Source organism: Hirundo rustica, chromosome 3 (assembly GCF_015227805.2).
Source record: "Hirundo rustica isolate bHirRus1 chromosome 3, bHirRus1.pri.v3, whole genome shotgun sequence".
Classification (NCBI taxonomy): Eukaryota; Metazoa; Chordata; class Aves; order Passeriformes; family Hirundinidae; genus Hirundo; species Hirundo rustica.
Window position 1 is genome coordinate 62,132,507 of NC_053452.1, and position 24,868 is coordinate 62,157,374.

At 37.6% G+C, this 24,868-nt stretch overlaps 1 protein-coding gene across 4 annotated transcripts in view; it reads left to right on the forward strand.

Annotated features, from left to right (window-relative positions):
- Positions 1–24,868, forward strand: part of PTPRK (protein tyrosine phosphatase receptor type K) — a 388,737-nt gene that overhangs the window by 337,862 nt on the left and 26,007 nt on the right. For 2 of the 4 annotated variants that reach the window (XM_058419620.1, XM_040057700.2), the window contains exons 14-16: positions 13,511–13,646; positions 21,035–21,195; positions 23,339–23,374. In XM_058419620.1, coding sequence (XP_058275603.1) covers positions 13,511–13,646; positions 21,035–21,195; positions 23,339–23,374 — 333 coding nt within the window. Of the gene's footprint in view, positions 1–13,507; positions 13,647–21,034; positions 21,196–23,338; positions 23,375–24,868 lie in introns of all 4 variants that reach the window. The other 2 variants (XM_058419621.1, XM_040057701.2) reach the window with 2 other exon arrangements.

Sequence of the window (24,868 nt, forward strand, 5' to 3'; positions counted from 1 at the left end):
TATGAACTGGTAGAATACTAAATATAAAAAATTCATCTATCTTTAATCATGGAAGTTCTTTATTACACCTGGTTCCCCATCACAGTCTTGTGTGAATATTTCCTCAAGTAATGGAAATAACAAAAAAAATCTCTATTTTTTTCAGATAAGGGAGATGATTAGAGTTTAAGATTTGAAGGTAACAAAACTTCAGTATTAAAAGGAAAAAATATGGAAAAGTAGACCCAGAGATTCAGAAAGTGGCAATGCACTTTAAGTCTTTTTTTCTTGCAGGCATGTTTTGTTCTGTGGTTTGCAGGACTGCAATCTCTTCTTCGTGCTTGAAAGTTTCTTTGACATATTAATAATATAGGAATATATAGAAAGAGAGGCAATGACACAGTATGAAAGGCTTTTAATATCATTACAGGTCCTGATCTGAACTCAATAATCAATGGCAGTCAAGCCAGAGCTGTGATTATTGATGTGTTTTTCATACATTTGTCATTGCATTAGCTGAATGTTGTTGCAGTGTCATTATGTCTGTGTTTCTAGATATCAGATGCAGTAAACAAGCCTACAGACAGGCTCTTGACTTCTTACACAGGGTTTAAGGTTTAGGTAACATATTTGGTTTGGAAATGGCGGTGTAGCAGATGACAAAGCTTTTAGCCGGCTAAAGGCTATTGCCCTCACATCACAGCTGGTAGACTAGCATGGATAAGCACCATGGCTTTGGATGTTTCAGTCCAAAATCAGGTGGCCGAGCTTAAAGTGCTGACATAAGACCTTTCAGATGTATTTGGATAAGCAGATTTGGGAACAACTGCATAATTAGGGTAATGGCTGATATAGTACTTGCAGCCGGCTGTGACGTGCAGCTGGGTGATACCCCCCTGCACTGGTTTGGAAGAGGATATTTGCCTTTTCCTCATGCTCCCAGACATACAGCTGCTTAAGTCACCTATTAGTGCTAAAAAGATCAGGAGAACCTCATGCATTACCCATGTAAATTTCTGGAAGTGGATGCTCTTCAGATGGGAAGGTTTTAAAAGGGAAAAAAAGATTCTCTATCCATGGTTCTCTGTTGCACTTCCAGAGCAGTTGTTTCCCAGCCAGCCCAGGGGATTCCTGCAAACACTGCACTGTGTCATTAAGGTGTTATAGAACTGAAGAAGTTGCAAAAAAATTCTCTAAATGGAAAAATATAACTCTTGCAAAAGAAAGCATCTTTTCTTCTGTCAGAGTATATATATATATTTACTCTTCCACTCTATTTGAAAAAGTACCAAATTTTACAGGAAAAAATACTGAAGGCTGGCAGTCATGACAGTCATAATATGGATACTAAGAACAGATGGGTGCTATTAAAGATTATACATAAACTATATTTATGCTATGCATAAAATTTAACTTTTGCATGTTTGGACAAACTAGGACCTACCTCCAAAGGAAGAATTAACCACTTGTTTTCTTGGAGAGGTTCTGTTTATTTCCTCACCTTTCACCATTCTGAATGGCAAATAACAAGTGATGGCTGCTATCTAAGTCTAGATTTAGCACTATATAAGCTTTAATTTGTGTGGGTTTGGTTTTTTGAGAAGAATAAAGGAAAGGCTATTTCTGTACCTGATTGCATCCGTCTTTTGATTCCATCTGCAAGGTTATTAGCACTGCATTTGATATAAGAAAATTTTTTCATCTCTTTTTCTGTATTTTGAGCTATTGCTTGGGGTGAGAGTTTGCACTTTTCTGATGGGGGAGAGTTAAGCTATCCTTACTTCCTTCATTGTAATTACACAGTTCTGCATTAACTCTGCAACTCCTACACTACCAGTAAATTCTCACTTGGAATTTTATAGCTGCTTAAATTAGCAGAAGTTATTCATAGAATGTTATTTTCAACAAATATAGCAAAATGTAGCTTCAGACATTTGAGAGTAATATTTTTTCTCATAAACCATGTCATGTGCCTATATAAGTAATAATGATCATTATAATGTACTTTCTCTGCTAAACTTCTTAAATTATATCTGGTGGAAAGATGAGGCATTTTTGTATACTTGCTACCAAACATTGCTTTTTAAATAATTTTCTTTTAAGAATAAATTCTGAGCTAACAAGCCATATAGGATTCGTCAACACCAGGCAACTTCTCAGTGCAGTGTCTTGCACAGTTCAAATTTTATAACATCGAGAGAGATTTTATCTTTAAAAACACATGTTTTTGAAGGCAGATTGTTTAGAGTAAAACTTGAAAGTTGATTGAATTGTAATGTAGCCAAATACTAACTTAACAAATGATCTCATTAGCAAGAGGCTGACTGCTTTTATATGTTCCCAGGAAAAAATGCTGCAATAGGTCTTACAACAGGTCCATTGTGCTTATAAGGGAAGTAATCATAGTGACCTTAAGAAATGGTAGCAGTTTTTAAATGGCTAGATCAGAGGATAATTCTTAGCCAATACCCCTTTCCAGAAAATCAGAGATCAATAGTGGCCTATATTTCATTGTTTCAGTCCAATACGTTACAGCATGCATGTTATGTATTTCTGCATCCATTTTTTTACATACCCTTTTCAAGGTCTGTTAGTACACATGCCATGAAAAAATTTTGTTTGAATTTTTAGATCTCTACTTCCATATTGGCTACTGAAAGAAACACATCAAGCGGCTCAAGAAAGCCTTCTTTTGAATTTTTTTGGCAAGACACAGACAATTAAACAGATGTCCAAAAAAATAAAATCACATTAGGTATTTCTCAGAATTTTTCCAACATTTCAAACATGCAGCTGTTACACAATGAGATCTGGTATTTTATAACAATCACTTTATATGCCCACAGATTATATTTTAGAAGTTCTATAAGATTCTAAAACCTGAATTCCCATGCAGATAAGGATTTTTCAGGTAAATCTCCAGCCTTTGCACTGTTGTTGACAATTGTGAAACAATGACTTGAAAGAGAACTTCAAAGTCTGAAAAACACAGTATCAGACTCCTGAAATATGGTATCCTGATTCCTTTCAAGTATTTATTATTTGTTTGGAAGCTAAGGAAGTCCAGAATGGGAGGGGAGAAAAAAGGTCGTGTCATAGATTTTCTGGTGTCAAGTAGATGAATGAATAGACTTGACTTTATCCACATGTAAAACTCACCAACATCATTTGTTCTGCATGTTTTGGAGTTAAAAATTCCAAAGGCAGCTCAGCCACCTGCTCTTTGCCCAGGGCTGTGACCAGGAGGAGTCTCTACTCTCTTGGGCAGTGATGTTGCAAGATGGGGACAGGCCATGTTCCTCTGAATAAGTTTGCTCTTTGCTTTGAGAGGTATGATTTCAGAAGTCTTAGCCCACCATTTTTATCTCATGTCCTGTCCCATGTAAGCCAACTGAACTAGAAGCTGACTATGAAACTTTAATTTACACTTTTGTGCAAAATGCCTTGTCAGTGCTGCCATCTGTATTGGCCCAGAGCTTTTTATGTCCTGGGGGCATGGTTGCATCACTCCCTTAAAGCTAAGTTAGTTATCTCTGCACAAACAGCTGTTTTCTTGCAGAGGATGGCAGCTTGCAATTCAGAAACTGTAAAACCTGTGGATTATGACATTCACTGAACATCTTAATTCCCCATAACCAAATTGTATCCTTGCCATTGTTTTAAAGATAATAAAGTGCCTGCAAAGTACACGGCTCCAGAAGTATGTCTTAGTGGCAAATGTAGCAGAAACGCATTGATGGCACTAATTTTCTCTTTCAATGTGACCCATGGGCAGCAGGGCAGAGTGTTGCCAGGAACATTGTCTCCTCAGCATTGTTCCTGCTCTGGCTCTCTTCATCTGCTCATGCCCAAGGTTTCTCAGCTACTGGGGCAAACAGATTCAGCACTTTCTTCATTTGATTCTTCTGAATCTATTAAGGTAAACTCTTCGCTAATTGGTCATAATTCATGGACATTAGTGATTTCAGGGCCCTCATTATTTTTCATTTCAGACAGTTATAGCAGCATTTGGTTTGCATTATTCTGTTTTCCTTAGAGTTTCCTATCAAAGACATACCATCAATTAAGTGATCTGAAAGTCCTGGAGAGTTGTAGAGGTGTGGTGGTGTTTTTTTTTGTTTTGTTTTTGTTTTTTTTTTTTTGTTTTTTTTTTTTTTTTTTTTTTTTTTTTTGTTTGTTTTGTTTTGTTTTGTTTTGTTTTTAATATTGTATATGACTTTTCAAAGCAACATTTATCAACATTTGAGAGGGCTTCTCAGCACTTACCAGGAACTTTTTATACATAGATGTACATATACTGGAATTTCAGATAGCATTATAATTATTGTAGGACAAGATATGCTGTGCTAGATTTTTTTAATTAATTAAAATGTATATAAATATTTATAAGCTATGTGTTCCTAATTTTAAAAGTATCCAGTAGCATAAGCTCAGGCTATTTTTCTGCATTATCTGAAAGCAGGATATGTAACCTGTTTACTTGATACCATATTTATATGCACAGCCAACTGTGAGTCTCCCTGTGCTTAACTTCTACAGCTCCTAACACCATCCCAAATCTGACTAACTAGAGGTTAGCTTGAAGCTGAATGTATTTTGGTTTTGCATATAAACTATCAGAAGGGGCCCATAAACCATGTCTGTATCAATTTCTGCATCAATGACCTTTTATGTGGAGAACATAGGCATATATAATTTTGTCCATATGAAGGCTTAACTTGTAATATCACAAAGCTTTGGGGCCTTGAGGGCTCCTTCTGTTAGGCTCAGCTGGCAGCATCTGGAGGTGGTGACACCTCTTCCTTTCCCCCAGCAAGGGACACTCATGAGGTTAAATTTGGTACAGTATGTTGCAACACAAATGTGAGACAACAGATTTGATCTAAGCATCACCTCACTACCCTCCCCTCTCAGGACAAGCTCAGAGAAGAGGCTGGTGGTGCCTGGGATCCCCCTTTTCTCTGGCGGAGCTTGTTAAACTCTATTCCTTGGGACAGCCATGAACCTGGTTACCATGGTGACAGGGATGAACCTGACACTTCAGAGCACAATCATGTACAATTTTTCTTTCTAATAATGATACCCTAAAAATCTGTAATTTAGAATCCTGGAAGCAACAGCTTAGATGAATCCAATCCCCAGTAAATTTCTGGCATGCCTTCATGTCTCAGAAAATGTAGTTCAAGAGAGAAATTCTTTAGGAGCTGTTGGGAAGGGAGAATTGTGGAGATTTCTTTCCCACTAAATATATCTTCAGCTTTCAACTTGAGAAAGAAAAATCAGTAGTGCTGTACTAAAGTGACCCATGTGAGGATATCTGTGAGACCTCATGAATCATGTGCATAGTTTGCTAGAAAAAGTTGCACTTCCTGTCTCTTGATCCCTGCAAATATACATTAAAATGTTTTCAGCAAATAGAATCAGCTTAGACCTTTTCTAAACTTAATAAAGCTAAAAGTGGTTATGGATCTTCTCTCACGGAACTTGGATGCATTAATTAAATTTCAGACCTACAAAAATTTCCTTAATTGCACGATGATTATCACCGTAGCAAAGCAGTAAAAAAACAAGACATGCAAATGGAAGAGTCTTTCTGGGTATTTTATTGAAACACAGGGCAGACCAGCCTAAAAAAAAAATATTTGTCAGAGAACCTCATCTGGTTTTTCAACAAGCCCTTTTCTCAAGTGGCAGACTGACATCTCCAGAGCTACCTTCAGTTTCATTTGATGTTATCATGATGTTGCCTTGTTGAACTCATTCAGACGTCATTCCTGGATTTAATTAAAAGTTTTTGAATGTCACATAACAAAAGTGCAGAACAGATTATCTTGAGCACAGCTATTTTGAATATCAAGCTATGCAGCAGTAACACCAGTTTGTGAGAATTCAAAGATCTGCCACAAACAGAAATTAACATTCAAAGAAAATGCCGTGTAATAAAATAGCAGCTTTAATCATGCATAAAACTGAGTTTCTTCCCTTGCTTACACAAAGGAAACCCAGAATAAAATGCTGTGAATGTTAAGAGAGTCAAATCGTATGGCGAGAAGGTTACATATAAAAATGTTTTTCAAAACTTCTGATTTAAAAGCTGTCTTTTGTAACGCTGGCTGTTCTCTTAGTGGTACCATGCAAACAGCCCTGCAAAATCTTATCAAAATCTTCTGCTTGAATAATTTTGTTTGGATCAGTAAGTAGAATATCATTATCTTGATTCCTACACCAACTTCTTGGAAAGGTATAGGCAAATAGATTTTGTGCTGAGCGTTATAAATTCTGTGACAATTTTGCAAGGCTCTGTGTAAATTTTGAACCACAGAAGGAAGGAGAAGACAGGAAAGAAATATGTGCTGTGACTGGACTCTTTATGCCACAGTATACTCCAAAACTTAAGTGTAAATAATATGCATACACTCAATTTTAGAAGTGGATATTGGATTTTTTGGTGTGTTTGATAAAAAATGTGATTAAAAAAATTAGAGTAATTAAGTACATCAGGGAATTGTAAGAAGATGGACTCTACCTCACATGTTTGGAATTTTACTGTCCCTGAGAGAGTTAGCTGTACTACTTTAATTTAGTGCTGTTCACAGTTGAACTTCATGCTGTAAAGCATGGAAGTTGACTGATTGAATACCCTCCTTTACTATCTATGAAAACAAGAACAACTTCTTGTTGTGGCTGTTACTGACTATGTGCAGAGTCAGAATCATTAGATCAAATTATTTTATGAGGTTTGTGAGTGGGACTGTGGAATATGATTGTTGTTACTGTTCTTTAGTTCAGAAGAAAGACAAGTAGATAAATTGCTAAAATCTGGTGTTCACCTCCCAGTCTAGCTCATAAATCTTCAGTGTAGGCAGCTATTTTTGTAAAGGGGGAAAATGTAGTTAGTGCTCTGTTTCAGGTCAGAAACTCTTCTTGCAAATTTTATGGAAGATAAGTTTGCATGGGTTGAAAACTGTAAAGTTATCTCTTCTTAGATTTACAGGATCAAAATGAAAAAAAAAAAAGTTGATATGCAAGGCAAAAATGATGTAAAAATTAATAATTAATTCATGGTCTATTAAAGTAAGGCTGGCCAAAGTAGTCAATAGAGAGTCCATTTTTTGTATGATCATCATTCTGCTACCATGCAAGGTTCTTTCTCAGATCAATAAATTACCTTATAATAGAGTCTGATGTTCAAAATATAAGAGAGGATGATTGTAGGACTACATTACTAAAGAGAACCATTAAAAATACTAAAGCAGGTGTTTTTTCAACTGGAATCATTTTAGAGCATTTTTGTCCATTTTCAAATATACAGTAGTTAACTCCAGTTACCAAAACAATTGTATCTCTCCAATTTAGAGATGTTGTGTGAGGATGTTGTCCTGGACCATGTATCATGGGTTGGCACAATTTTGTTTTCTGGATATGGAGAAATGTATAATGTTTTTCCCTGCCCTGACCGTAGAGCGGGTTGGGGGGGAAGGATAGGGACCTATCAAAAAGCAGGCTGGGATATTGGCAGCTAAGTCGACCAATGAGAAGTGTCGATGTGACTTTGGAAGGGACATTTAAAACTAATCTGCTGGGACCGGCTCGCTCTCTCGCTTTAGAATCAGCAATGAGGTAACATCGTGAGTGGCGGGCGGCCTCGGGTCGGGCCTTGCTGCCCTTTTGGGGGCCGGGCCGGGCCTGGCCGGGGCTCTGAGGGCCACACAAGGAGGGCCTGGGCCGGCTGAGCCCCTTTCCCTTGCTGCGGGCAGGGGAGAGGGGCGGCGGCAGCTGGGCAGTGCGGGGCCATGGGCTCAGACCATGGCAGAAAGGGCCAAAACGTGGCCCAGCTGAATCACCGCTGGCAGCGGAGAAAGCAAGCCTGCAGCTCCATAACAACTCCGAGCTGGACTGCCCTAGATGAGACCGAGGGGTGGAAAAAAGGACATCTACCAGGTTCCTCCATCAGCAGAGCTTTACATTTTCTTCAGCTCCTGCAGCCTCACATAGTTTTTGAAAGCCCAAACAGGTTTAACCCTTTTCTAGCAACACAGAACTTTTAAAGCACAATTCTTCCTTGAGAGAAAGAAGAAAACCAGAAAGTACATAGAAATAGACACTACATGAAGTCAGTTAGATTAGAAGTGTGTGCTGGCTTGAAGGCAAAACCAGCGAGAGACTCCAAGACAGAAAAAACAATTTAATAGGAGAGGAAGAAAAAAAAAAGTAAAATAAAATAAAACACATGCAATGGTACAAAAGATCACTGACAGAGTCAGAATACAACCTGAAACTGTGGTGGTAGCAGTCTAGATGAAGTGGTCTTGTTGAAGTAGTGCTCCTGCAGAAAGGTCTAGTAGCTCTTTTCCTCTGGGAATCCAGTGGGTAAGGCTGCCTGCGCTGTCCCCAATCCCAGATTATATCCAGGTGGGAATGCTTGGCTCCTCCCCCTGGGCGGAGCATCTCACAATGGACTGATATCATTTTATCAGTTTTGCAATGGGTCCTTGATTGCCCATTAAACAGAGTTAGCTCCTGGAGGGAGTTACCTATGAGTCATGGAGCAGGGCATTGATGGGCCATTAACAGACGATAATCTGGAGGGAGGGGGCAAGGGAAACAGTGGCGCACGACTTAGTTTCAACATTTCATGTAGATGGTGATAGAATATATCCTTTGGGCACATTTTACATTGTAACCTAGGACAAAGTGAAAGAACTAATAATATTGGAATAGGATTGAAGAAGTGGACATTTTTAACCAGACTTTTCTAAGGTAAATTATGGAGAAATTAACTGTTCTTTGCAGCATCTTAGTATTATTTGGGTAGAATGCTATTCTGATCAAAATTAAGGACTGATGTAATTGAGATTTATTTGAGAACTTTGAAACCCCCACTCCTGGGTTAAAGGAGGTCTCAGCCTTTGAGACAAAGATGATTTTAGACTAGAAGAAGTATTTGTAAATAGTACCCCAGATACACTGAGAAGCTTTGCTGATAGAACATCACAGTCTGCGAAAACTCTGGGCGGCAGCAGATGTGTGACATTGAGAGCACTGGACTATTTTGTCTTGTAGCAAATGTCTTCATAAAAAGATCTTAGAAAGACTCTTCTCATAAAGTAATGAGTGGTTATGTCTAAATAGTGAAACTGACTGAAAATCCTAAGTTGTGTCTTTTTATGTTGTTCAATAAGAAAGTTGATAGTTTGTAAGAGGAAAGAAGCGTGTTTTATGGTATCATTCTGTTTTAGTTTTTTTCTTTTTCTCAATATTTTTTCTCATTCATTTAATATATGTTAATAAAACTATTTTTGTTCATTTTTAAGCTTAAATCTGCTTTGCTTTTTTTTCTCCTAATCTCTCCCTCCCACAAAAAGAAAATTAATACTAAAACCCCTACACCATGTTAAAGGCTTACAAAAGTCCAGCTAGATAGCATCTGACTATTTCCTTGCCCACTGATGTAGTCACTCCATCACAGAAGGCCGCTCGGTTGGTTAGGCAAGATTCATTCTTGATGAAGCCATGGTTACTTCAGTTACTTTTTTTTGACAAAATCAGTAGTTCAGTCTGCAGAGGAACCACTTCAGAGAACTAAATCTTTGTTGTCTTTTAGAGGGTAGAGAAAGCAAGTTCTCAGAGTAAGCAGAAGTTTACTTGCTGCTGTAGTCCTTGTGCAATCAGCAGCCAAGAGATATTCACTTATATGTGTAGGTTTAACATGTAGTCACAAAGTTTCTCTGTTTTTCCCTCTGGTTATGGGCTTACCCATGGAAGTTCACACAATTGTTACAATACACTTTGAGCTATCAAAGTTAAAACACAAACAATACTAAATGCTTTCAAATTCATAAGTTTCATGAAATTATTCCATGTTACATTCAATAACTTCCTCAAAATAATCATTGCATGCAATACACATAGTTTACAGTGTGATTTATATTTATGATTACTCTCATATAGTCCCCAAATGTAGAATTTAGTCTAAAGAATGCATATATTATCTGTTACTGGAAATATATGTATATTTCTGGCTTTGTTTAAATTCAAAGCAATTTATCTGTTGATATTGGAAAGACAGGTATCGTTTTGCCAGTAGATTTTAACATATTGGGTATAGGAGGCTCATCCAATGATTATACACTTGGTCAGTGTATGACTATTCACTGACATTTTCCTCAACTAGTTTAGGACTCTGTGGAGCATTTCTAGTGGGCACCAGCTTTATCTCATAAGTAGCCTTAAAGTTCGTGGAATGAGTTACTGCCCCTCACTTCAAAACCCTTAATGTAAGGAAACGAGAACAAATGGTCTAGCAGTAGTTATCCTCCTGGCTTTCCACTGTTGTTCGAAAAACTTGGCAGAGAGCTTCATTTTGGAGTTACTGATGATCCAAACCAATCATTTCCTAGAGTGTATATAATAAAACACCTGTACCTGACTTAGCCAAATATGTCAACACCCTCGGTCACCTTTCCTTCAGATCTTCTGAGATGTGGATAGATGTTTTTCTAAAGTAACTTTTCTGAATGAAACAACTGTGTGTGTGGCCATGCAATAGTTTTGAACATGACTCTGAAAAGCATGTATATTGTAGCTTGCTCTATCAAGTTATAAGTGTGGTGTCTTTCTTCAGGGAAGTGTGAAATAGCTCTGTCATTCTTTCCCCTTCACTCTCTCATCACTAATACTCCTTTGAAAGCACCACTGTCCTGATCAAAGTTCAAAGTCTGTACTGCTGGATGTATTTTTGAGCCTTCATGTTCTGAAGTTCATCTTCAGGTCACATTCAATCCCTATCATTCGTATTTTGAAATCTCTCAGAGACTTGGCCTTAAATCTCCAACCACAAAAGTAAATCTCTTGCTCCAGCCTTAGTTGTTTTGCAGATTGAGTAGTTCTTACCTTTTCTAGGTCAGAGCTGCCCAACTGCACTCACATTGTACAGTTCCAGACACAGCAAATATCCTATTCCTGCACACTCCCTCTTTACCTTTCCCATGTCCTTGCTGTTTCTCAGTACTCCATACAGCAAACATGATTTTTTTTTTCCCCCATTGGCATATAAAGCCATTTATATCTGGCTTAGATTTGTCTTTTGACTCTACTGTTTGACCTTTTGGCTCTACTGCTTATCAAGTGTTGATTCACATTTGTCACGTCCAGCCCAGCTAATACAGGACTGGGAGTTGATTCATGTTAAGCATTGAGAATGTTGAAAACCTTCATCTTCCATTTCTGCCTCAAAAGTCATGCCCCTCATTTTCTCTGTTAGACGGCATTATATGTGTATCTGACATTAACTCTAGCTTGTGTGTGTTGTATGCACACATTATCTTGCCTGATTCCCACTTTTACCCCTTGACACCTCAACAACACATATAACACAAACAAAATATATAGTATTCAGTCCTCAGAGGTTATGTATGCAAGTGTTCATGCAGGCATGTATTTACATAGAGAAGGAAACATTTAGTATTTCTCAGCAGTTAGAGTTCAAGCTGTAGGTGAGAGAGATGATTATAATGATGAATTCTTATGATGATGATTAAGTTTTACAATTAAAGCACTGCCAGATCTCTCGCTGTCTGTCTAGCTCTCGTGTGGGTGTCTGGAAGAGAGCACGTTCCTAACTCAGAAGGTTTTTCTGAGGGTAAGTTGTTAGTACAGGGTTCAGATACTGCAGAGATGAAGGTTACAGAAACAAGTAATAAAGAGTAATTTTAAACAACAACATTACCCTTCCTTCAAAAGGATATGGATTCCTGTACATGGAATTCAAATATAAATGATCTTTGTAACGTGTTTAAACCAGAAAGTGTTAGATACCAATTATCCCTGATAATTCAGTCTGGCTTTCTGAATGGAGTTGATTTTAAGGGGAGCAGTAGCCTTTCTCTCATATTGACTTTGCCTTGGTTTTTGCTCTGCCGCTTTTGGTGATCTGTTGAGAAGCATCCTAGTTTCAGACTAAAGGACACTTTCTGTGTAATGACATAAGCATGATGATACCAGCAGTTTGTAACTGAATCCACATGAAGATGCTCTTAAGGGAGAGGTTAAGTGGCATCTGCTGCATGCTGGGTGGAATGTGAGAGAAGAAGGGCCAGAGGGAGAGCAAGCACACATACCCCTTCATGCCAGTGTGTAGAGGAAAGGTCACAGCCTTAGAAAGCAGGAACTAGAGAACTGGAAAGCCATTTTCTATTCTACAAGTAAACATCTCATGGGATTTTACCCCTGGCTGAAACCTATTTATATTTTTCATATTTTTACAAGGCTGGAAAAATATGTTCCTGATATTTTACACCAGGCTGTTATGCAAAGAGGTGCAGACTGAATGGCTACGCATTTTCATGTATATTCTATTTTTCTGTCTGCTGTAACCTGTAGCCTCAGCCCACTCAGCTGTGTTATGGACTGGTTTCATCTCTCTGTAGAATAGTGGTTTGTGGGGTTTCTTTCAAGGCCTATAAACAGAAATAAAACTACTGCTGACTTTAGCCTTGACTTTGTGGATGACCTTGTTTAGAGAATCAAAATTCCCAGTAGAATGCAGATCTCAGACCAGATGCTGTAAGGTGAGTTAATGTACAAAGATGGACTGAAACTGGATGAAGGACAGAAGTACTGCAGTTTAGGGTGCACACTGTGGCTTGGAAAAAAATGTTTTGCTATTTGTGTGTAAATATTTTCTTACTATTCAGTATTAAATATTCCATATTTAATATCTGAAAAAAAATTAAATGAAGTAATGGTGCTAAGTTGATATATTGTCTCTGCTTTGTCTTCTGCTTTTGATTACAGTAACTTATTTGGAAATCCAGGTGCATAAACGCTTCTGCATGTGTGGAGGTGTATATATATATATATATATATATATATATATTCAGCTGTATACATACACATATACTTGCTGTAGCAAAGAGGGCAACATAGATGGTGAAGGGCCTTGAGGGGAAGCTGCATGAGGAGCAGCTAAGGACGCTTGGTGTGTTCAGCCTGGAGGAGACTGAAAGGAGACCCCATGACAGTTACAACTTCCTTGTGAGGGGAAGAAGAGGGACAGGCACTGGTCTCCTCTGTCTGGTGTCCAGAGGGAATCTGAGGGAATGGCCTGAAGTTGTGTCAGGGGAGGGTTAGATAGGGTATTAGTAAAAGGTTCTTCTCCCAGAGCATGGTTGGGCACTGGAACAGGCTCCCCAGGGAAATGGTCACAGCAACCAAGCCTGACAGAGTTCAAGTGTTAGGACAAAACACTCAAGCACATGGTGTGACTTTTGGGGAGGGTTCTGTGCAGGATCAAGAGTTGGATTCAGTGATCTTTGTAGGTCCCTTCTGATTATGCTTATTCTATGGCTCTGTTAGATCTATGGTGTGTCTACGTACATGTGTGTAGATGTTTGTACATGTGATGCCTGTATCTGTATTTTGACTACTGTATTAAGACACAGACCTGTTCAAAAATTATCACCAAAAATTATTTCCTTGTCTCTAGTGCTTACATATTTAAGTAACTTATATTTTTTGATTCATTTAGCAGCAGCAACAGAAGAACCTGAGGTGATTCCGGATCCAGCTAAACAAACAGATCGAGTGGTGAAAATAGCAGGAATAAGTGCAGGAATTCTGGTATTCATCCTACTTCTCCTTGTTGTCATATTGATTGTCAAAAAAAGGTAAGAAAATTATCTGTGCTGACTGATCCTTTTTTGCCTGTTCCTATCAAGCAATTTAAAATGGGTATTTTCTACAGGTCTTTAGGGGGAAAAAAAAAAATTTAGGACTGGTGGGTCCTTTTGGTCAATTTTTGGATTAGTTCCTTGCGTTTCCTTTTGGTTTTGCTGTTGTTCTTAGGATGTCTTTAAAGATAGGATTTCTTTATATTTAAGATCCGATAACTATACATTTTCTCATACTTATTTATTTCCAAGTAATTTTAAGTTGGAGATGGAAGAATGTACAGATTGTTAAAGTGGGTGGAATTGAAATTTGTGGTGCCTTTTTTATTTTTTAAAGCAAAGAAAAAATAATAACTTATTGCACTTTTCATGTCTTAACCACTTAATGAATATTATTTTCTCTATGCGGCTCTAACAAGTTATTTGTATTTGTATGTTACCCAACTTGCAAAATAATGTAATTCTATACCTCTATTTATGCTCTTGCAAACCTGGAGTTTTTTCTTAAGTCATACCATATCACTGTAAAATTATCTAGTGAGTCCTTAGTGCATGAAATTATTTAAAAGTGTATTAATTTAAGTGAATTTAAATTTTTTTCAGTGCTTTCTTAGACAGTAAGCAATATCGCCATCTTCTGGCATTGTTCAATGCTATCCCTGCATCCCAATCCTCCTACCTGTAGTAACTTGTGCTACCCTATTGCTTGGTCAGTGTTTCAAAGCCTAGACTTCCCAGTGGTTGCAACTCTTTCAACCTGGCATAAAAGCCCATAATATGTCCCTATAATTCTGTAGGTATAGTATAGAAACTAATTCCTCTCTCTCTGTGCACCCCCTCCCTGGCGGGTCCCCTTCACGTGGCACAAGCTGATTTCTCATGGATAGAACGAACCCTTTGCCTTCCCATGGTGTGTGCGTTGCGTGCCCTTGCCTTTTGCAGAAGTTATAATAAAAAGTGTTTTTGTGACTGTTGCGTATATTCCTCTGAAATGCAGCTTGCTATAACTTTTAAAGATTTAGATCATTCTATATGTTATAATTGCTGGTTTGCATTAGATTTTTTTAATTTATTGCCTTTTTACAATTATCCCTGGAGATATATAACTTGGAGAAGGAACGTCTGCATTAGAAACATTAGGTACGCTTATAGTGTTCTGTGTTAGTTAGCTACATATGTGATTTTTCCCAAAAGTGCTTTTACTTTTCTCTGTTGTTTACCTCTGTGGTTGAGAATTAACACATATGCAAAAGGTCCAACCCATCATGAGCAAAAATAACAGTCAGCCAGTTTTCTTTATTTACACGACTTTTAAAAAAAGAAAAAAAGAAGTTGTTTTTCAGCTTTTAGGAGGAAATCTCTATATTGTAGCTTTGTAGCATGGTATGTGCTGGGAAGTATCATCTTAGTGCGTGTTACAGTGGTCCCCATATGTTAAATAGAAAATTCTCTGTGTGTGCACGTGTGTTTGTGTGAAAGAGAGACTGTCTAACACTACAGTGTCAGTCACTTCCAGATGTGATTGACTAGTTTTGCAAATAACAAACAAACAAACAAATCCACAAATCCATGTGTGCATTTTTCCTGTCCTTTTTGCCTCTTCCATTCAGAGTCCTTTTAGGCTCAAATGTTCACTATAAAAATATAAATTTTTAAATTTCCCCTTTTCCCCCCTTCCCTCCTCAGAACCTGTGAAGTCAGTATCCTTTTAGAAATTATAAACATTCTATAGCACGTAATATTTCTGAACTCCTCTACTGTTTTGTATTCTAAATAGGTGAGAAAATAACCTGCTTAATGAATCTTTAATGCTTGGCAATTTTTCACCACAATAGTTTAATTGATTGTCTATTGCATATGTTATAAGTGTACCACTCTTCTCCCCCTCTGCCTTTCGTGAAAATGGGCACTTTTTTAATACCAGCTTTAGTCACGGTCTCTTACAAAAAGCACAGAAAAACTGTGTTCCTGAGTTAAATCAGTCCATCTAGTGAATCAGGGCAATTCATATAATGAAGCCAGAAACAGCTGTAAAAACTCTGACACATTCACACATACAAAAACGCACTTCACTTAGTTGTGGAGGGACTGAAAACCGATCCATCTGAATCATCCTCTGTAGTGTACCTATTCAGTGATCCATTATGTAGTATCCCTTTTGGTACCCGAATTGACCACAGCTTATTAGATGGAAATGTCAATAAAACAATGGTTTCTGCATTTTTATTGGTTTATTAAGTCGTACGCACAGCCACTGCTATCTCAAACTGATTAAATGCAGCATTACATTTTATTGAAAAATGAAGTACTAAGCAGTTTTGTTCATGAACCTGAGATGTTTTAGGCTTTGCCTGATCATTTTGTATAAATTGGTTTGAAGTTTTCCTGAATGAAGCTCTTAACAGCTTTTACAGACTTTTACTGAAGTAATCAAACCAGCTAAGAAAAGGGATACTGCATCTTTAACAAGCAATGCCATTTTTATTTTCAAAATCATTGTTGGATTATTTCCAAATGTCCTTCATTTCCTTCCATTTGTTCACCTTCCATGTTTTTAATGCTTAGCATGACTACATCAGCATTTCCAGTTGTAAGATTTTAAAATAGAAAGTATATGTTTGCATTCAGGAAATGTGTGGTGGATATGCCAGTACACACATGTCTGCTGGAAATGTGCAGTTTTCTTCAAAATGTGTGTACTCATATAGCTACACATAGTATGCATACAAACATATATGTATACAACTGTGTACTGATAAATATGTTAAAGTGAATGACAAGAAATTGTTTTCTGATTAAATGTATTTATTAATGGAACCTTTATTTTTTTGTGACTGAAAAGTAAAAAGCATATCTGCTGCACAAGATTTGTACACAGCTGTTCATTTGTCATGACATCTAGGCGGTAATCATTATATTATGCTGAACTGCATGTTGAAATTACACAATCCATTTAATTCTCAAAATTTTTGGCAATAAGTGAAATCTCAGCATGTAATTTTCTCAAGTGATCTTTCTAAAAAACAAATCATTTTTATACGCTAGGGTTTTTTTATTTTTGTTTTCTTATTTTGTTTTGTTTTAATTGCATGGCAAAGTCAGGCTAATTTGTGCATGAGCAAGTTGAAATGCTAACCAAAGAAACATGAAATTTTCAACTTTTTTTTTAAACGCACATTTCTCTGCTTTATTGGATGTGACAGAGTCACGCTTTTCATTCACCATTGCTTCTCTTTTTCCACTGTCTGTGATTTGCTTGCCAGGAGGAGCTACTATTCTTACTCCTACTATCTGTAAGTAGAATACGGGTGACTTACTATTCTGTGTGTTTTAAAGATGCAGTATCCCTTTTTAAAAAAGAAAAACAGCTTTTTCCAAGTTTTTCCAAAGATTTATTGATAGTTACCTTTCCTTGTTCTCAGGCTTGAAAAATTGCTTGTATCATTGTCCTTGTTATTCTTACTCTGTTGTTTCTTTTTTTAAAGGGATATTGTATTTCTAACTGTATATTGAGACTTCAGCTTTTTGCTACAGTTTTTTCCATAGCTATCATTTTAGCTTATTATAATCATAATTTAATTTGCATTATGATTCACAGCAACACATCACACTAAGGAAAAAATATCTTTTCCCATTTCCTAGTTAGTGAACTGTGCCAGTAAATCACAAACTGTACATTCTTAGAGTATCAGTTCGGGAGTGATCTTGAGCACCATTTTCCTATGTAGCTTTTAGGCAGATGTCAAACATTTATAAATAGTTTATGGTCTGCCTCTTTTGCTTTTGAGGTGCTTTGCATACACATCTTAAAGTGTGAATCTTATTTTATGGCATTGGTTTGTATAAAGTTTTACTTCATTGATGCACTTGTTGACCAAATGAGTGTTTGTGAGGACTGTGGCAATTTTGTCTGTGATTGAACAAGGAGTTACATGCATCCTTCATTTTAAGTAAATGCATAAAATATTTGACTTCAGAGGAGTTCTAAGGATGCACTTGAGTGCTTTGATCAACTGGTGGTGTCCAGTAATGATGTTCTTCCACATTTTTAAGCAGAATTAGTTGACGTCTTTAAACAAACTTTTTTTTCAAAAAAAAAAAAAAAAAAAAAAAAAGAAGAGCTGGTTTAGCTAACTGCCATTATCTGATTTATTGTGACAAATTATAATTTCCTTGTTGAAAAGCAATTGCTTCTACTCAAGATAATTAACCACAGTTTTATCCTATGATGAAGCACCCTTCCCTTCCAACCACTGTGTCACCCACCTGAGCAGATTCATCCAACTGAATCCTTTAGCTTTCTGTCAGCCTCAAGTTCTTTAACCTAATGATTTACTTAACTATCACAAAGCATAGATTGCATGTGCCTTTAGCTGAGTGAGGCAAGGAAGGAGAGAGGGGAGAGGGGAGAGGAGAAGAGAGAAGGGAGAGGAGAGGAGAGGAGAGGAGAGGAGAGGAGAGGAGAGGAGAGGAGAGGAGAGGAGAGGAGAGGAGAGGAGAGGAGAGGAGAGGCGAGGCGAGGCGAGGCGAGGAGAGGCGAGGAGAGGAGAGGAGAGGCGAGGCGAGGAGAGGAGAGGAGAGGAGAGGAGAGGAGAGGAGAGGAGAGGAGAGGAGAGGATGAGGACTGAGGAGAGGAGAGGAGAGGAGAGGAGAGGAGAGGAGAGGAGATGGACGAGGAGAGGAGAGGAGAGGAGAGGAGAGGATGAGGAGAGGAGAGGAGAGGAGAGGAGGAGGAGAGGAGAGGAGAGGAGAGGAGAGGAGAGGAGAGGAGAGGAGAGGAGAGGAGAGGAGAGGAGAGGAGAGGAGAGGAGAGGAGAGGAGAGGAGAGGAGAGGAGAGGAGAGGAGAGGAGAGGAGAGGAGAGGAGAGGAGAGGAGAGGAGAGGAGAGGAGAGGAGAGGAGAGGAGAGGAGAGGAGAGGAGAGGAGAGGAGAGTCGTCAAACCCCAAGGGACTCAGGAGCTTTTGAACAATAAAGCTGTTCTCCCGTTTCCCAGAAGCTTTGGGTTGCAGTGCTACAACACAATAGGCCTTTTAGGCATTGAAGCAGAGCATAAGAATTAGAAAGTAGCTACTGTAATAAGCTAATAATGTGAAAGCCTTAATAGCTGTTGATTTATTTAGCATAGCTAGCAGGTTTTGTTACAAAGTGATGCTTCAAAGAAAAGTTTAATATCATTGAGAGATGAGATGTAATAGTCTTTTTGTTCCATTTCTGAGGTGACACTAGGAAAAGGTGATCTTCAGTGCATAGAGAGTATTTGAAAGGCTTTGAAACTTAAAAAACTACTTTGAACTAGAAATGCTAGTTTTGTGAAGGCTTTGATAGTATTGGGAACCACTTATAAAGCTCATGCAGTTTTACTCTTGCAAGTTCTTATGGTCTTCATTTGTTCAACCAGAGTATCATTTAAACCAGGTCCTCTTAAGTTAAAAGGAATGTGTGGAGTAAATGTATAAAATAAAGTATTTTATGGGAGAAATCCAACAGATTTTTTTTTTTTATTTTTCATGTAACAACTGATACAGTTCCCCATCAAACAATAGTTTGATTTAAAAAAGAGATAAGTTTAGAGACCGCCTTTGGGATATTTGTAGTAGGAATGTTAGTGAGAGGTAATTTTCCAACTATTCCATCTGTAGATGGAGCAAGGGGGTGGGGAGGGGGGGGAGGAAGGAATCTGACAAAATAGGGACATAAGTCTGGTTGGTGGAAGAATCTGCCATTCACAGGAGGGGTTTGCACATCCATATTCTACACCATGGTCCATCATTGTGAACCAAGACTGTAAACTTAAGAAACAGCCCTGTAACATTTTCTTAAACATGAATAAGCATTAAGTACTTCTTGCCCTGCAGTACAATGTAGGTCCTTTCTTGTGAACCTTCCCAGGAGTCAACAAGTAAACAGATAGATAAACTACACTAATATTCTTCATAGAATCCCAGAATAGTTTGTGTTGGAAGGAGCCCTAAAGATCATCTGGTTCCAAACCCTCTGCTGTGGGCAGGAACACCTTCTACCAGATCAGATTTCTCAGAGCCCCATCCCACCTGGCCTTTAGCATGTCCAGAGAGAGGAGGTCTACAGCCTCTCTGGGCAACTGCTGTCAATGTCTCACCACCTTGATAGTAAAGAATTTCTTCCTAACATATAATATTATAGTATGTAATAAGTATCTAATATTATCCTTATCTGCTCTTAGAAGGTACATGGAATATTTAGAGTTGGCCGTCCTTTTAGTAAAGAGAAATGTAAGATAAACACTGTCTAAACAATTACCATTTGGTGGTATTCTATGCAGAAGAAGCTTATGAAGGTAAACTGTGTTTTAAAGATACGTTTTCAAGAACTCAGTATATTAAGTGATGATTGTGTCTCTCATATGTTGTCAGATCTATCCAGCTAAGCAGATTGGCTATCTAATGTATTACAGTCATGGCTTCAGCTGAAAACAGGAAGATTTCAGAACAGTTTGATACATATTACTGGTTTCTGTGGAACCAAGGTGCAGCTTATGCTGCTCCGCATACTACTTGCTACTTGAGATGTACGCTTTAAGTTATAATTAAAATATATTATCTGCTTCCATCTGGAAGACAGTGAAAATCCCTTCCAGGTCTTTCTCAAAATGGAAAATTGAACTGTGCACTTTAAGGGCACTGGCTGTTAATTTGAGTGGCTTAGTTGTACAGGTTAACTTGGTCTTTTAACTGTGACACAGTCAGAGTGTAAGACTATTAGTGCCAAAATTGCAATGTTCCCAAACTGCATGAAAGGGTAGAATGATGAGGGTGGGTTTGTTTTTCAAAGAACTAAAGTTAAGTACCAAGACCCTGTTGTGTTATCGTCTTGTGTCTTATATATTGAATGGACAGCACAACCTTTTACATAAAACATAACATAAATATGTAATATAAATATGTATTGAATAATTATGCTTCTTTTGTTACTTCATAGGTTTTTTGACTAACAAAGTAATTTAGAAGATTACATGACTCTTTAAAAAATCAAAACAGATACTTAAATGGAGATGGTTGATAAAATTGCATGCACAGATGCTTCTTATTTGTCATTTCAGTTAAAACGCAATTATATTCTCTAATTTGTTTATATTAGTGTAATTACTCCACAGGGAAAAAAAAATTATTACCAGGGTACAGAAGTAAGCACTTCCATTACAGCATTTGTGTGTGTACAGAAAACACAAGACCATGACTGTTTCATAGCAGGGTGCACAGTTTTATCACACGCTGAAAAAAATAGCACACAGAGAAATAAGTCAAACTTTTCAGTCACTCAGGATTATAGAGAATGATTACTGTAGACATCAACATTCATCAAATATTAAAGTGGTTTACTTTTTTTTTTTTTTTTGGCTGGGCAGCAAACTTGCAAAGAAGCGCAAGGATGCCATGGGAACCACCCGTCAGGAGATGACCCACATGGTGAATGCCATGGACAGGAGCTACGCCGACCAGAGCACTCTGCATGCAGAGGATCCCCTGTCAATCACATTTATGGACTCGCATAACTTCAGTCCCAGATGTAAGTAGACAGTGATAGATACTCCAGAGTGCAGGTGAATATTGAAACATAGAAAACAATTCTGCTTTTCAAGGAAAATTGTTTTACGCTCCAGGTTTTCAAGGAATGCTGGTAAAGCAAAAGGTTGAGTAGGGATGTTTGTATGTTGTCCTTATTGGAATGTGGCAATTTTTTAAATTAGATATTTGCATGTGTTTTCAGTATGCAATGGTATTTGTTTTAGGGAAAGTATTATACTTCTAGAATACCTCAGTTAAAACTTGAAATGTGTTTTCCCTCATGAGACTATTTAATGCCAGCACATTAAATGTTACTGCATAACACCACGTCTGTAATGAAGAATAATATGAGGTCCAAATTAATTTCAATTTTTTTGGCAGTAAGGACGTTACAACAGAAGGAAACATTGACAAATTTCATGTGCTGTTTGTGTTATTCACAAACAAGCTTTAGGAACAAGCTTGTTAATATATCTGCAAATTTGTTCTGTATTTGTATTCATTTTTTTGTAGACATGCCGACTGGTTTTGAAAAAGTTTGGGTTTGTGACTGTTAAGGGTTATAGCTGCCACTGTTCAACACTCTTGCCTCCCAACATCTGCACTATACCTTGCTGAAAGCAAGGTACTCCACTGGCAGACTGAATATTTCAGAACTAGTGTACAAATTAAAAAGGGATACAGTTCTGCCATGGAGCTGGTAGGAACCTGAGTTTCTCACAGCTCCATGGACTTGTGGCTTGGCTTTACACAGATCTGAGCAGCCTGAGCTCCTTCTGAATTGTCATTGTTTGAGAATGACACTCCATGTCTCTCCTTGTCTCCCATACTGCCCACCATGTTTGGTCAAAATCCATCCGTTAAGGCTCTTAAGCTCTTTCCTGGTTGTTGTAAGGGAAATAGGTTTTGGAGGAAGGTTTATTGCTTGGTTTATCGAAGCATACCAAACTGCTAAATGCTAACATTTTAAGTCTCTCATAACCAATTGCAGGTGGGAATATCGGCCTGGTGGTTTTTCTACACAGATTTGGCTAGAACGGTTTGAAAAGTCTCCAAAGTTTGATGCCTTATTGGCACTGAAATTTGTGGAGGCAGGATTGCTGACACAGTTTGATATGGACTGTGATGGCGGGTCCCAAGCTAAGAATTTATCAGGAATTTACGTGGCTATTAGTGAGCCAGGGCTGCTAGGCACTCAGGCAGCCTTTCAGATGGACTGATGTGATGCCAAGAGCCCATGAGCTCCTGTCACCACAGCTGTCCTTCTTTGCCTGGCTTGCAAAGAAGCTGGACGTCACCGGCTTCTAGCATCCTAGGCATGTGATTTTTTGTGTGTAGAAGGATTTGTTTCTTCAGACCATTGTCTGTGCTGCAACAAGTCTTCCCAGCTTTCAGGGTTTCTTGCTATGTGACAAACTTTCAGGCAGATTGTCTGAGAACTGGAGCTTAATTCTGTTGCAGACACTTTGACATTATAATTTTTTGTTCCAGACTGGAACAAAACAAATCCTGGATTCTGCCATTTCTGTCCTAAACAGTGCATTTATCTCTGCATGGTTCTAGTTGTGATAATAAAAGATAAAATTCTATGAATTTTATTCAGACATCTGCATCTGGGTATCTGTGATTTTCCTATACTCATTACAAGCAATCTCTTCCGTACTGAACATTAAAAAAGCTATTAATGGTAAAAATGTGTATAATTTTCTTTTAAATTATGGAAAACTGGAAAACTTTATAGAAATACCATTTTGTTTTGAGATTAGCTATTCAAGTATTATATGAGAGGATGGGTTTAAAAAGAAGTGAGTTCTGTGAAAGTGAACCTTTATTGTGAAGTGAAAAAAACAATAGTGAAGGAGGAGCCCTTTCAAAAGCTAAATTGCATGTAATGTCTTCATTATTTCATTTCAGTAAGGATCTCTTTGCTCTTATCATTACATTTCTGAAGTCTGAAATCACTGCCTTTCATACCTCTTTTATTCAGGATGCTTTCTGGGACTGTATTCATTCTGGTTTTCTCTTGTAATAAAATTAATGGAGTTTAGTTATCTCTTGGTCATACTCTGAACTATATTGTTTTGTTCTTAAAAATACACAAATTAAGGGTAATGTGTTTCTTCATGGGCTTTGTTTTCCTACAGTGCCCAATGATCCACTTGTGCCGACAGCTGTGTTAGGTGAGGACCCTAGTCCTTCATTATCCATTACTGCATGAGTTCTGTCTCCTTGCATGGTTGAACGTTGAAACAGCTTGTTTTATGGTAAAACTATGCTGTTGCCAGAAAATAATTCTACACTCAGTACATCAATTCAGAATTAGACTGACAACAATTTTAGAATAAAAATGATTTTATGTTCTCATTAAGAAGTTATTCCTCCTCACTGCTAACTGAGGAGTAAATGAGGAAATATGTAAATTGAAAATAGTAAAATTTTTCTCCCCAGAAGTTTGAAACTGAATTGCAATAAACTGACATGTGAAACTAGATCTCTATTAAGAGATCTTAAAAAATAAAATTCAGGTTCACATTAACCTTTTTTGGCACCCAAAGCTCAATTTTCTAAATAACAAGAATGTAAAGAAAAATATAAAATGGAAAAACTTTCACGATATCTAAGAGGAAACAAGAACTTTCTTTGCATGTTCTGAACAAGTACTTCTGTATGCCTATATTTATTACATAATTCAACTGGTAGTAGTAAATTTTTCAGCCTTGTACTTAACTTTAAAAAGAAGATACATTGAAATGGACAGGCTGCATATGTCTGTGCTGCATCTAACTCTGAATGCAATTTTTAGAGGTTGTTTTATTTGGGGGGGGGGGGGGGGGGGTGTTTGTTTTGTTGTTGTTGTTGTTGGGTTGGGGTGGTTTTTTTGGGGTTTTTTGGGTTGTGGGTTTTTGGGTTTGTTTGTTTGTTTGTTTGTTTGTTTGTTTTGTTTTTAAGGAGATGAAAGTATAATTTGTACCCAAGTTCTTGGTTGGATAAACACAGTGTGCAGTATTAAGTTTCAGTCAGTTGTTGAGGTAATTTTAGGGAAAAAGACATATCAGAAAGTTGATGTGAATATAGATGTGTTGAAAATTAGATTCCTAGAAGTAAAGCTTAAAGGGACCTGGGGGCAATGAAATCCCTTCTCTGTTTTGAGAATGGACATGTAATACAAATTCTTTCTGGAAATTGTCTCATTATGTTTTAAAAATTTGTAGCAAACAGAATTTTGCTCTCGCAGTGAAATGTTCCAGTGCCTCAGTCTTCCATAGTGAGAATAAATTTCAAATCGTATTAGTAATCTTTGGAACCCAAACGTCAATTTTTTGAGTATTAATTACTACTAACTGGGTATTACTACTAAGTATTATAAAAGCTCACCCCTAGTTTTTCCTAACTAGGCTAATCTAGACTAAATTTTCATTGCTGTGGATTGAGCCATTTGCTTTTGAGAGACTCACAGAAAATATGGAAAATGGGCACACTTCTGTCCTTTCAAAACAGTCTTTTACACATTGAAAGGCTCATGTACTCAATTATTTCTCTTTTAGTTGAGTTTAACCCACTTCTTTCACTCATCATCCTGTAGGTGATGTTTTCTAAATTTGTTGTGATTATTTTTCTCCGATTACTTTCCAACTTTCCAACTCGTAGGTTGAATTTTAAATTTCAGTGCCCCA